The sequence below is a fragment of the Mustelus asterias genome, chromosome 28 (assembly GCF_964213995.1).
Source record: "Mustelus asterias chromosome 28, sMusAst1.hap1.1, whole genome shotgun sequence".
NCBI classification, from domain to species: Eukaryota; Metazoa; Chordata; class Chondrichthyes; order Carcharhiniformes; family Triakidae; genus Mustelus; species Mustelus asterias.
Genome location: NC_135828.1, coordinates 6,882,497 through 6,895,882, shown reverse-complemented (window position 1 = coordinate 6,895,882; position 13,386 = coordinate 6,882,497). Strand labels below are relative to the sequence as shown.

Below are 13,386 nucleotides of genomic sequence, written 5' to 3'. Positions count from 1 at the left end.
ATGACAAGTGCATCACATATTACCTTTGTGTACTATCCTCTGTCCCAGGATAGATATCATTTCAACTAGCCAATGAACCTTCAGGACACCACTAAAGGTGTAAGGTGGAAAAAAAAATGTTATGTCTTCATTTATAAAGTAAAATACTTTGGTGTGGTATAAGCTTTATAAAGCTCTGATAAAAGGTCATAGGCTCAAATTGTTAACTGTTTCTTACTCCACAGATGCTCCAAGACATCTCACTATTCAAGTTTTTCAGGGTCTGTAATGTTGCACTCTTGTAGAAACAGCACCAGTGGTGAGTTTTCTAAACTTGAACTGTCATTTGTTCCCAGGTCCACTGGTCACATTCACAGACGGACGACGGAAGTACTGAAGGTGCATTATTTTGTGGCAGATAAATTTACAGCGGAATATACGGGGCAGAACCTGAAGCTGGTGGAACGGAACGTGGAAGAGGATTTCATTGCAAACTTGCGGAATAACTGCTGGAAAGAGAAACAGCAGAGTGAGTGATTGTAGGGACTGGCCGGGGGGGGGGGGGGGGGGGGGGGGGGTAGTAGAATGATTTTTATGCATAGAATGAACTGGCCAGGCTGAAATTATAGCAACGTGCAGTCAAAAAGTGCAGGCTAACTGCGACTGCATGAACCACCCTGTAACTCACCCTGTAACTCTGTGTAATTACTTTAACATCACAAGCTTTGTTAATTTCCTTCTCAGGATGTGGGGGAACCAGCATTTATTTCCCATCCTGAGTTGACCTTGGAAATGGTGGTTATGAACCATCTTCTTAAACTGCTGCTATTTATGTGGTGAACTATTGGATAGTCAGAAGCTTTTTCCCAGGGTGGAAGAGTCAATTACTAGGTTTAAGGTGCGAGGGGCAAGGTTTAAAGGAGATGCATGAGGCAGATTTTTTACACAAAGGATGGTGGGAGCCTGGAACTCATTGCCGTGGGAGGTAGTGGAAGCGGATACACTAGTAACTTTTAAGGGACGTCTTGACAAATGCATGAATAGGATGGGAATAGAGGGACATGGTCCCCAGAAGGGTAGGGGGTTTTAGTTCAGTCGGGCAGCATGGTCGGTGCAGGCTTGGAGGGCCGAAGGGCCTGTTCCTGTGCTGTAATTTTCTTTGTTCTTTGTATTCCCAAATACTGGGAGGTAGGGTTTCTGACATATGGCCAAGTTGGAGTGTCTTGTGACTTGGATGGGAACTTGTGGTTTATAGTATTTCAGCCATGTCAGGCAGATTTCAATGCTGGGAACTGCAAAACTGCAGGTGCTAAACATATTAAATGGAGGTCACGTCTTGCTGTACAATAATTCTGGTCGACGTAAAATGCTTCATACCTTTATTTGAAGAGCATAAAACTGTGCAGTGTTTTGATTAATATTTGGCCCTTATCAACATAACCAATTTATCTCTTTAATATTTGAGGGGGTTGTAACTGCATCTAAAATGGCTATTATGATTCCCCACACAAGTCACTGCACATTAAAATATTTCATTGCGTTTTGAGATGCCGTAAAGCACGATAGACAAATACAAATATTTATTCTGTTCTGCCAGAGGTGCTGCTGATCGTGTTGGCACAGGTGCAAAATCACAATAGTTGTTCGTGGTACAAACTGCTCCTTCCCACTAACGTTTTTACTTTGTCTCTACAGAAGAGGGATTGTTGTATCGAGCCCGCTACTTTGGTGATGTAGATCTCTACCAGAGAGCCCAGAAAATGAGCACCCCGAGCTGTGCCAGGCTATCAGAAGTTCAGGCTTCCCTGCATGGTTAGAACGGAGTCTGCCACATCAGTAACCAGAGACCAGGTACGTCCTGTCGATATCAACATTGATTTACCTTCATTTCTTTTGATCAGCTGGCTGTCCAGCAGATAAACTCATTAGCACACTGAAGAGTCTCCAAATCAAACTACAGACACTCTCTCACTGTTGAAACACTGCAGTTAAAGCTAGAGGATTTAGGCATAGTTCGAGTAGGACTGAGGCTGTATGGATCTCCAATGGTGTGCAGGGATACAACTGTAATTAGCCAGCTATAGTTTGGTAGCAGACTTGTCTCTGAGTATGTAAAGCACCCTCCGTTTTAATCATATCCGCTTCACTGGCTCTGTGATTTTCAGATCATAACTCTATGTTGGAACTGTTAGTTATTTTTTCTTTATTCGTTGATGGAATGTAGGTGTCACTGGCAAGGCCAGCACTAATTGCCCTTGAACTGAGTGGCTTGCTGGGCCATTTCAGAGGCAGTTAAGAGTCAACCACGTTGCTGTGGGTCTAGAGTTACATATAGACCAGACCAGGCAAGACGTTATAGATTTCCATCCCTAAAGGACATTAAAAGTAAAGTTAAAGTTTATTTATTAGTCACAAATAAGGCTTACATTAACACTGCAATGAAGTTATTGAAATTCCTCTAGTCGCCACACTCTGGCGCCTGTTCAGGTCATTGCACCTAACCAGCACGTCTTTCGGACTGTGGGAGGAAACCGGAGCACCCGGAGGAAACCCACGCAGACACAGGGAGAACGTGCAAACTCCGCACAGTGATCCAAGCCGGGAGTCGAACCCAGGTCCCTGGCGCTGTGAGGCAGCAGTGCTAACCACTGTGCTGCAGCAGTGCTAACCACTGTGCTGCCCTAGTGAACCAGATGGGTTTTTACAACAATTAGTGATAGTTTTGTGGTTAGGGTTACCATCACTGACACTAGCTTTCAGCTCCAGATTTCTGATTTATTAACTGAATTTAAATTTCACCAGCTGCTGTGGTAGGATTTGAACCCATCGCCCTAGATCATTTGCCACCATCTCCTCCTTAGTAGACTTAATACCATTACTATCCCTGATTTTTTTAAAAATTGCATTTATACAGTTCTTTCTACAGCTATTGAACATCACGAAAGGTTTTATAGCCGATAACAAACCTTTGAAGTGCAGGCACTATTGTAATATAATTTGCACACAGTAAGCTCCCAACAATGCATCAATAACCAGATAACCTGTTTTGTGATGCTGATTGAGGAATTATAATGCTCTGGAGAATTCTCTTGTACTTCCTTTGAAATAACGCCGTGGGATCTTCCACATCCACCCGAGGGAACAGATGAGGTCTCAGCAAATGGCAGTGCCTTTGACAGTGCAGCACTTCCTCAGCACATTGTCGGAAAAGCCCATCTGGTTCCTTTAGGGGAGGAAATCTGCCGTCCTTACCTGGTCTGGCCTACATGTGACTCCAGAGCCACAGCAATGTGGTTGACTCTCAACTGCCCTCTGAACAAGGACAACTAGGGATGGGCATTGAATGCTGGCCAGCCAGCGACACCCATGTCCCGCGAATGAACAAACAAAACTGCACTGGAATGTCACCCTGATTGTTGCACTAAAGACCTGGAGTGTGACTATGGGGTCACGGGCAGAATAGGAGAATGAGGGAGAGCTGCCTTCAACATAGAGCAAGAATAATGAAATGAAACTGATTTTTAAAAAAATATAAAGGATATATCTAACTGGCTTTTGTCAAACAATTTATTACTCTTTCAAATGTTTATATTCCTCCTCTTTCCCTCTCTCACGGTATAGCGATGGAGACGATGATTACTTTATTAAAAAAAAGACCCTTGAAATTTGTCTTAAGACTGGATTTTGATTAGCCAGCAGCACTGCTGAAAATACTCTCAGCCAATGAGCAAACCCCCACCACTGGACTTTTATTGACGAACTGGAGTAGAGAGGCCTCGGGTTTCCCGGACAGCATCCTCCCGTGCAGACTACGAAACACTCAATTGGGGAGGAGACTGGCACAGTGAAAAGCAGGAGACATGACTACGCATGAACCAAGTTTGTACATGTGCACTAGTCACTTCTAATGGAGCAAATTGACAAATGTGTTGAATTAATGATTTGAAAATTATTTATAGTTGTATATACATTGTACTTTATGCAGGGCTGAAATCAGTTGTAACTTATTTTGCTCTTCAATAGAAATAAATCCGTACTGTGACAAATACACCGTGTCTCTGCGTTTTATTGCCGACAGCAGGTCACCTATCTGGAAACCACTTGGAGCTCAACATTGCTGTCTGATTGTATTCCAAAAGCGAGTAAGCGAGCCAGCCTGAATGGAAAGCTCTCAATTCATTTAAATTATTCCCTGTGGTTCAGGTCCATGTGTATTGTCCATGGGTGGCACAGTGGTTAGCACTGCTGCTTCACAGCTCCAGGGACCTGGTTTCGATTCCCGGCTTGGGTCACTGTCTGTGTGGAGTCTGCACGTTCTCCTCGTGTCTGCGTGGGTTTTCTCCGGTTTCCTCTCACAGTCCAAAGATGTGCGGGTTAGGTTGATTGGCTATGCTAAAATTGCCCCTTAGTGTCCTGAGATGCGTAGGTTAGAGGGATTAGCGGGTAAATGTGTAGGGATATGGGAGTAGGGCCTGGGTGGGATTGTGGTCGGTGCAGACTCGATGGGCCGAATGGCCTGTTTCTGCACTGTAGGGTTTCTATGATTCTATGTTGGACACCAAGAGTAAAATTAGTCAGTGAGAGATTAATTATTAAACAACAGGATCCCACAAACAGCAACATGATAAAGATCACATCTGTTTTAGTGATATTGGGTTAAACCATAACTATTGGTCAGGACAGCGGGGCTAGTTCCCCTGCTGTTTGTTGACATAGTGCTGTGGGATTTTTTTGTCCACCAGAGTGACTTCAGTTTGAGGTCTCGTCAGAAAGACGATTGTTTTGACAATGCAGCTTTCCCTCGGTGCTGCACTGAGCGTCAGCGTAGATTTTGTGCTCAAGTCTTTGGAGTGGGACTTGAACCTGCCACCTTCTGGCTCAGAGGCAAGAGTGCACACAGAGCCACACAGCTGAAATGGCTGACGGATGATCTTGGTAAATTACAATTGGATTTAAAGACTCTGAATTCGGTGGGAAAATAATGGCACAGTGTGCAGGCCATTATTAACGTATAAAAAGACCCAGCAATCTGTGCCCAGGATCAGCTGTGACTGGCCACTAAGTTAAAGTTTATTTTATTTATTAGTCACAAGTAAGGCTTACATTAACACTGCAATGAAGTTACTGTGAAATTCCCCTAGTCGCCACACTCTGGCGCCTGTTCGGGTCAATGCACCCTAACCATCATGTTTTTCAGACTGTGGGAGGAAACCGGAGCACCCGGAGGAAATCCTCGCAGACACGGGGAGAACGTGCAGACTGCACACAGACAGTGACCCAAGCCGGGAATCGAACCTGGGACCCCGGTGCTGTGAAACAGCAGTGCTAACCACTGTGCCACCGTGCTCCCCTAGTTTCTGGATGTGATGCTCTGGCATTAGGTTTTTGATTTCCACTCCATCTGACGAAGGAGCAGCGTTCCGAAAGCTCGTGGCGTTTGCTACCAAATAAACCTGTTGGACTTTAACCTGATGTTGTTAGACTCCTTATTAGGTTTTTGAACCAGAGCTCAGGTCAACCTCAGAATTTTAATAAGCTGTATTTGCACTGTTAAAACAAACTCACCACATAAAGTTGGGACTGGTATTTAACAATAGAAGGATTCTTTTAATGGCATTCTCTAATGCCACTCAACCTTGGATCTCCAAGGAATAACAAACACTGGAAGCTCATTAAACTGTTCCCAGATCTTTTTTTCATTATTTGACCTCCAACTCCCACATTTTCTTCTCTCTGAATCCAATCTTTCAACATCAACTTGGTCTTACATAGTGTCTTTAACATAACAAAAACCCTCCCCATGGCTCAGAAGATTTTCTCCCCTACTCCTTTCTGTACTTAATTTGACGAATTCACCCGATTTTCTTCTCTGTCATTTTTCTGTTTCCCTATCCAATAATGTCATTGGTTAAAGGAGATAGATTGTCCTCTTGTTCATCAAGCTCCCAGATGTCCCAATGCCAGCTCACGCTTGCTGTGATTTGTAATGCAAATTAACAACATCGGATGGGGCAACAGAATGAACCCTGGACTCATTGCAGAATGCCCTGCTCCAGCATTTAGCGTCATAGAGGTATACAGCACAGAAATGGCCCTTCTGCCCATCACACCTGCGCCAGTCAAACTATTCTAATCCCATTTTCCAGTGCTTGGCCTAAAGCCTTGTATGCCTTGGCATCACAAGTGCGCGTCTAAATATTCTGAGGATCTGTCTCCACCATCCTTTCGGGTTGAGAGTTCCAGACTCCCTCTGGCTGAAAAAGCCTTTCCTCCCATCCCCTCTAAACCTCCTGCCGCTTATCTATGATCCGCGGTCATTGATCTCTCCGCCAAGGAGAAAGTTTTCTTCCTGTGTACTCTTACTTATGTCCCTCATAATTTTATACATCACAATCGTGTTCCCCCTCCCACCCCACTCAGTCTCCTCTGCTCCAAGAAAAAAAAAACAACCTCAGTCAATCCAATCTGTCTTCGTAACTAAAACTCTCCAGCCCAAGCAACATCCTGGTAAATTTCCTCTGCACCCTTTCCAGTGCTATCACACCCTTCCTGTAATGAGGATTCCAGAACTGCGCACAATACTCTACAGCTGTGGCTCCACCTTTCAAATATGACCTGTATTTTCTCAGTTTGGCCCCAGTAGGTTGCTAAGCATTTATCCTCAGCATGTCATGCCTTCCAAACACGAGTTAAGAACATTTTCATTGGAATACCTATTTTCCAGCCCTTTAAATCACCAGATTCTCATCTTTTCCAACCTAAATACCCGTTGTCTGAAGTTAACATTCAGCCCAAGAATTTAATTCGTAAGATAACGACAATTTATTACCAGTCCAGCTCACAGACCCATGCATCATTTTTTTAAAAAGTCTTACATGACTCAAATAAATCCCCTGAACCCCACATCTATTATGTACATTTAAAACAGGATTCAAAACACTCACCAGTGCACATTTTTACAGAAAAAGAAAACAATTTTGTGTTTAATATCCCAGCTGCAATCTGCTGAAGAGCATAAAGCTTTCAAACTGACAAACTAAATCCAGTCTCTCATCCAGAGGAAGGAGTGAATCCCAGCAGCTGTTCGATTGGTTTATAACGCCATTCGTCTGCCTCCAACTCCTCAACCAAACCGGCCAGTTTCTCCATCCGGGAACACTGCTGCTCTGTGTGGGAAAGAGGGAATACATGAAATTATAACCGGAAGAAATGCTTCAATTACTAGTTCTCCATTTGTTTTGGTTATCACCAAATCCCTACAGTCCAGGAGGAGGCCATTCGCCCCATCCCGCCTGCACCGACAACAATCCCACCCAGGCCCTATCCCCATAAATTTACCCTAGCTAGTCCCCCTGATACTAAGGGGCAATTTAGCATGGTCAATCCACCTAACCTGCACATCCTTGGACCGTGGAAGGAAACTGGAGGCACCCGGAGGAAACCCACACAGACACGGGGAGAATGTGCAAACTCCACACAGTCACCCAAGGCTGGAATTGAACCCGGGTCCCTGGCACTGAGAGGTAGCAGTGCTAACCACTGTGCTGCCAAGTTAACGTTATCTTAAAGAGCTGCTTCTTGTTTTCCATGGACAATGCTTAGATTTTGAGACAGCCGGCTCAACTTCTCGAAATAGATACAGAAGCTAAGCTCAGATTTTACTGATTTCACTGCTGATAGCCTGACTGCCATTTCAGGAGGAAGATGTGTTCTGCTGGCTAGTTTCGTGCTGATGGAGACTCAGTAAGATACAGATTTACAGTTGATCCACTGAAGAACCGGTCCTCACACATACTGATGCCTTCCAGAATTCAGAAAACCTTGCTCTGAAATCTGACAGCTCTCAACACTCTTGGTAACCACGGCTAATCCCCACCTCTCCACCCCCCAAAATCCCCTGCAGAGAAACAGATTAATTGCTTACTTATCTCAGCGCTGCTTGAGGCAACACGCATGCTGTATTTGCCCACAGCACATCACTTTCAAATTAATCCATTGCATTAATCACTTTGGGGCATTTTGAGAGAATGGGTAAAGCACTGTATAATTTTAAACCTTGTGTTACCATGCAGGATGGCGCCAGAGTGAGGCAACTTCTTGCGAGCTGTACCCAGCGTAACCTCTAATTCTATCTTTTACTCTTGTTCTATGCTTTTAAAACTCTGTTCTAACTCTTATAAACTTATATTAAGTTGATCTTTCTCTACACCCTAGCTATGATTGTAAGACTACATTCTGCATTCTCTCCTTTCCTTCTCTATGAACAGTATGCTTTGTCTGTATAGCGCGCAATAAACCATACTTTTCACTGTATAATAATACATGTGACAATAATAAATCAAATCATATCATATGAAGAAAAATCAATGAAGAAGTTCTTTTGAAAGAGAAGTTAAGGCCGTATCGCAAGTTTTTTTGGGGGGAATTTTTTTTAAAGTAAATTCTTTCATGGGCATCACTAGTAAAGCCAGCATTTGTTGCCCTTCAAATGAGATCCAATCCCAGTTCCATTTTACCTCGTTTCACCTGCCTCAATGTGTGAGCCACCTGATAACTGAAAACTGCTTCACACAGGAACCTCTCTGTGGCATCTGTCAAAACAGAAACAAAGTGGTGAAATACAGTACACTTCATTTCGCAACAACCGCGCACTAGCAAATTCCCCCAAACAGAATGTTTAATCTTTAGTTAGATTAATTTTCCACTTTCATTCTTCGACAAAGTTTATTTCACAACAGCGCAGTTTTACGGACAGCGAACCACTCGTATGCAGCGTGTCTGATGGCATCACACATTCAAACTGTCAGATTGTAACCAAAAGCTCGGTCAAAGGGATGGATTGTACAGAGCAATTTCAGAGGAATGGTAGAGAGGTTTTGGGAGGGAATTACAGAGGTTGGGACTGTGGCAGCCAAATGAATAACCTACTAATGTGAAACTATTAAAATCAGGGACCCTCAATTACCCAATCCATCACGCAAACCAGCCTCCCATCCATTGACTCTGTCTACACTTTTGACAATCAGGACAACAATGTCAGCAGGTCATGCTGGGTTTAGCCAGCACTAACGATATAAATGTTAGCAAGATACGAATATACCTCCGTGGCACTGACACAACAGGAGAGCATTGGAACAGTCAGGTCTGGAGGCTGTGAAATGTCTCCCCACACAATAAGTTAAAGCCCAGCAGATTCCAGGTGGTGTTTGCCCACTGTGCTTAAAAGTATTTCTGGAGGTGTCGCCACATGACTTACCCCCACTCTCCAGCCAATTATTCGGCCAATACATCCACCCTTGTGATATACTGCCTTCTGAGATAAATTAGAAAACAACAAGACTCATTACCCAATTGCGTGATGCTTGGTTGTCAGCCAAACATCGTTTTTATTCCCTCTCATTGTTTTTTTTTATATCTGGCAAAGAGAAATGTTCAAAGTATTAATATTTTTGAATAACTAGTAAAGAGAAATTTGTGAAGTGGATTGAAAAAAAGACCACTGTATCTCCTAATGTCCTGATGATTTTGTCGCACACAGCAGATTTGATCCCTCAGTTCCGGGAGACTCCCAGCCAATCCTGGAGGGTTGGCAACCACAGGTTGTCATGATGTGGAGATGCCGGCGTTGGACTGGGATAAACACAGTAAGAAGTCTCACAACACCAGGTTAAAGTCCAACAGGTTTATTTGGTAGCAAAATCCACTAGCTTTCGGAGCGCTGCCCCTTCGTCAGGTGAGTGGGAGTTCTGTTCACAAACAGGGCATATAAAGACACAAACTCAATTTACAAAATAATGGTTGGAATGCGAGTCTTTACAGGTAATCAAGTTTTAAAGGTACAGACAATGTAAGTGGAGAGAGCGTTAAGCACATGTTAACCTTTTGGCTAAGATCAAGTGTAGTATGGATTGGATGCTGCACTTGGTTGAGGTCATTGGGTTGCATTGAAGCTTCATATGTTCCATATGAAGCAATTTTTAAAAGCGCTATCTCGGCCTTTTGGCTAAGATGCAAATGAGCTCAAGTCTTGGAGGAGGTGTTGCTTTGCTCCTCCAATCAGCTTGGCTCATGTAGATTAGGCCCAGGACAGGGTAATTTGGTCACTTGCCCTGTCTTGTCAGCCTGGATTGGAAATGTCTCAACTTGTTGAGACTCTGAATTGGATTTGATTTGATTGAATTGGAAAAGTACAAAAAAAAAGAGATGTGTATTGTCTCCAAACAGGACAGTTAGTGAGATTTTGCAAGCCCAGGCAAGTCGTGGGGGTTACAGACAATGCGACATGAACCCAAGATCCCGGTTGAGGCTGTCCTCATGTGTGTGGAACTTGGCTATCAGTCTCTGCTCAGCGACTCTGCGTTGTCGTGTAGGCCGCCTTGGAGAACGCTTAGCCGAAGATCAGAGGCCGAATGCCCGTGACCGCTGAAGTGTTCCCCAACAGGAAGAGAACACTCTTGCCTGGTGATTGTCGAGCGGTGTTCATTCATCCGTAGTCGTAGAGTCTGCATGGTTTTCCCAACGTACCATGCCTCGGGACATCCTTTCCTGCAGTGTATCAGGTAGACAACGTTGGCCGAGTTGCAAGAGTATGTACCGTGTACCTGGTGGATGGTGTTCTCACGCGAGATGATGGCATCCGTGTCGATGATCCGGCACGTCTTGCAGAGGTTGCTGTGGCAGGGTTGTGTGGTGTCGTGGTCACTGTTCTCCTGAAGGCTGGGTAGCACACGACAGCGCAGAGTCGCTGAGCAGAGACTGATAGCCAGGTTCCGCACACATGAGGACGGCCTCAACCAGGATATTGGGTTCATGTCACACTATCTGTAACTCCCACAGCTTGCCTGGATGTACAAAATCTCACGAGCTGTCCTGTCTGGAGACAATACACATCTCTTTAAACTGTGCTTAATGCTCCCTCCACTCACATTGTCTGTACCTTTAAGACTTGATTACCTGTAAAAACTCGCATTCCAATTATTATTCATGTAAATTGAGTTTGTGTCTTTGTGCCCTGTTTGTAATCAGAACTCCCGCCCACCTGATGAAGGGACAGCCTGTTCCGAAAGCTTGTGTGGCTTTTGCTACCAAATAAACCTGTGGTAAATGAGGCTAAAGTCAGGCCCCTCCCCCGGACAACACCCCGCTCTCTCCGGGCCGCCCCCTCTCACCCTCCAGCAGCTCCCCGGCTCCTTTGGGCGAGGTGAAGAGCACCTTCCGCGGCGGGGTGAGCTCCGACACCCCGAAAGCACCGCCCGCCGCCGAGGAGGACGAGGACGACGCCGAGGTGGCCATGGCCGGTGGGACCTGCTGCCGTAAACCGAAGTGACGGCTCCGGCTCGGCTCTGCCGGCCTGCGCACTTTACGGCAGGAGGTCAGCTTTTTCTTTCACCACACTTCACGACAGTCCCTTCGAGGGGGCGAGGTGGACGATGCCATTCTCCTCGGAGGAGGGGGGGGGAGCATAACTTTCTTCACGGCTAATTTAAGAAATAAACCGATAATTTCCAACTGAGCAAACATTTGATCATCAGAATGTTATTTACAAATCTAAATCCAACACCAGCTGCTGTAATGACATACAGGGAATGCTGCGAATATTTATTTTCGTTATAGTTCACACCCCCCCCTTGTATTTGTAAATAGAAGGGGCCCGGCGTTGCTGACGGTTTATTTATTTAAATCTCCGGTTGTGGCGGGCAAAATGTCGTTTCCGAAGCGAATTGAACCGGGGTCCGCGCGCTCAGAGACGGCGACACGCACATTTTAAACACATCGGGCGGGTTTGACCCGGGAAGGAGCCGGGCTCCCGGGAACCCGGATCCACCGGAAGGGACCGACCCGGACCCACCGGAAGGGACTGAATTGAGTGAGGGACTCGGAGCTGGCAGTTGCAGTTGGAGTGTTGTTGGTGTGTGAAACATCTTTGAGTTCCAATGTTAACCGGGGAGATGCAGCAACAAGTTCCATTGATTTGATTTATTATTGTCACATGTATTAACATACAGTGAAAAGTATTGTTTCTTGCGCGCTATACGGGCAAAGCATACCGTTCATAGAGAAGGAAAGGCAAGGGTGCAGAATGTAGTGTTACAGTCATAGCTAGGGTGTCGAGAAAGATCAACTTAGTGCGAGGTAGGTCCATTCAAAAGTCTGACAGCAGCAGGGAAGAAGCTGTTCTTGAGTCGGTTGGTGCGTGACCTCAGACTTTTGTATCTTTTTCCCGACGGAAGAAGGTGGAAGAGAGAATGTCCGGGGTGCGTGGGGTCCTTAATTATGCTGGCTGCTTTGCCGAGGCAGCGGGAAATGTAGACGGAGTCACTGGATGGGAGGCTGGTTTGCGCGATGGATTGAGCTACATTCACGACCGTTTGTAGTTCCTTGCGGTCTTGGGCAGAACCGAAGCCCATACCAAACTGTGATACAGCCAGAAAGGATGCTTTCTATGGTTCATCTATAAAAGTTGATGGGAGTCAGAGCGGACATGCTGAATTTCCTTAACCTCCTGAGAAAGTAGAGGCATTGGTGGGCTTTCTTAATTAAAAGTTTATTTATTAGTGTCACTAATACATAAATTTTAAAGCAGGCTTACGTTGACACTACAATGAAGTTACTGTGAATATTCTCTGGTTGCCTCACTCCGGCGCCTGTTCGGGTACATTGAGGGAGAATTTAGCGTGGCCAGTGCACCTAACCAGCACATCTTTCGGACTGTGGGAGGAATCCTGAGCACCCGGAGTAAACCCATGCTGACACAGGGTCAGCATTGCAAACTTCACACAGACAGTGAGCCAAGCGGGGAATTGAACCTGGGTCCCTGCACTATAGGGCAGCAGTGCTAACCACTGCGCTAACCATTGCCACCCATCTATAGTGCAGTGTGGAGGGACCAGGACAGGTTGTTGGTGATCTGGACATCTCAAAGCCTGAAGTTCTCAACCATTTCCATTTCATTCCCATTGATGCGGACAGGGGGCATGACCTTTACCAGCCTTTACCAACAACAACTTGCATTCAATTGGCAACCTTGAACAACAATTTGCATTGCTGTGGCAACCTTTAATAACAACAACAAATCTTCATATAGTGCCATTGACGTCCCATAGGGACTTCACAGGATCCATATGGTACAAAGTTAGATGCTGAATCACGTAGGGAGATATTAGATCAGATGACTAAAAGCTTGGTTAAAGGGGCTTTCAGGAGTGTCTTGAGGAGACCGACATGGGGTGGCAGAGAGGTTTAGGGAGGGAATTTCAGAGCTCGGGGTATCGGCACTGAAGGTACAGCCGCCAATGGTGGAGCAATTAAAATCAAGAAGCCACGATTAGAGCGGTGCAGATCAGGGTGACTTCTGGCAAAATAATTATGGCATACTTTGGCATCGGTGCAAAGGTGTAAACGTGGGGA

General features: G+C 45.3%; 3 protein-coding genes across 8 annotated transcripts in view; 2 read left to right on the top strand and 1 right to left on the bottom strand.

Moving 5' to 3' along the window:
- Positions 1-4,027, top strand: part of LOC144480228 (dnaJ homolog subfamily B member 12-like) — a 37,643-nt gene extending 33,616 nt beyond the window's left edge. Inside the window, exons 7-9 of the mRNA XM_078199482.1 lie at positions 336-508; positions 1,675-1,830; positions 3,601-4,027. Coding sequence (XP_078055608.1) covers positions 336-508; positions 1,675-1,796 — 295 coding nt within the window. The 3' untranslated portion in view covers positions 1,797-1,830; positions 3,601-4,027. The remainder of the gene's footprint in view (positions 1-335; positions 509-1,674; positions 1,831-3,600) is intronic.
- A 1,533-nt stretch (positions 4,028-5,560) lies between these two features.
- anapc16 (anaphase promoting complex subunit 16) lies at positions 5,561-11,663 on the bottom strand. 2 transcript variants are annotated; one of them, XM_078199510.1, is made up of 4 exons: positions 11,148-11,296; positions 9,236-9,292; positions 8,496-8,570; positions 5,561-7,145 (listed from the first exon to the last, which is right to left on the bottom strand). In XM_078199510.1, exons 1-4 carry the CDS (start codon positions 11,269-11,271, stop codon positions 7,030-7,032), a joined length of 372 nt encoding a protein of 123 aa, XP_078055636.1. In that variant the 5' UTR covers positions 11,272-11,296; the 3' UTR covers positions 5,561-7,029. The 2 variants fall into 2 exon arrangements, with proteins under 2 accessions (XP_078055636.1, XP_078055637.1); XM_078199511.1 differs by lacking the exon at positions 9,236-9,292 and having other exon boundaries at positions 11,148-11,663.
- The window catches only part of ascc1 (activating signal cointegrator 1 complex subunit 1), a 73,686-nt gene continuing 71,940 nt past the window's right edge, over positions 11,641-13,386 (top strand). Inside the window, exon 1 of one of the 5 annotated variants that reach the window (XM_078199484.1) lies at positions 11,641-11,887. The gene's annotated coding sequence lies outside the window, so the exon portion shown is untranslated. Of the gene's footprint in view, positions 12,112-13,386 lie in introns of all 5 variants that reach the window. The other 4 variants (XM_078199483.1, XM_078199485.1, XM_078199487.1 and 1 more) reach the window with 4 other exon arrangements.

Coding starts and splice junctions, on each gene's coding strand:
- anapc16 (XM_078199510.1), bottom strand. CDS start 11,271: ATGGCCACCTCGGCGTCGTCCTCGTCCTCCTCGGCGGCGGGCGGTGCT. Junction 9,293..11,147: donor AGCCGGGGAGCTGCTGGAGG/GTGAGAGGGGGC, acceptor AATTTATCTCAG/AAGGCAGTATATCACAAGGG. Junction 7,146..8,495: donor ATTGAGGCAGGTGAAACGAG/GTAAAATGGAAC, acceptor TTTCCCACACAG/AGCAGCAGTGTTCCCGGATG.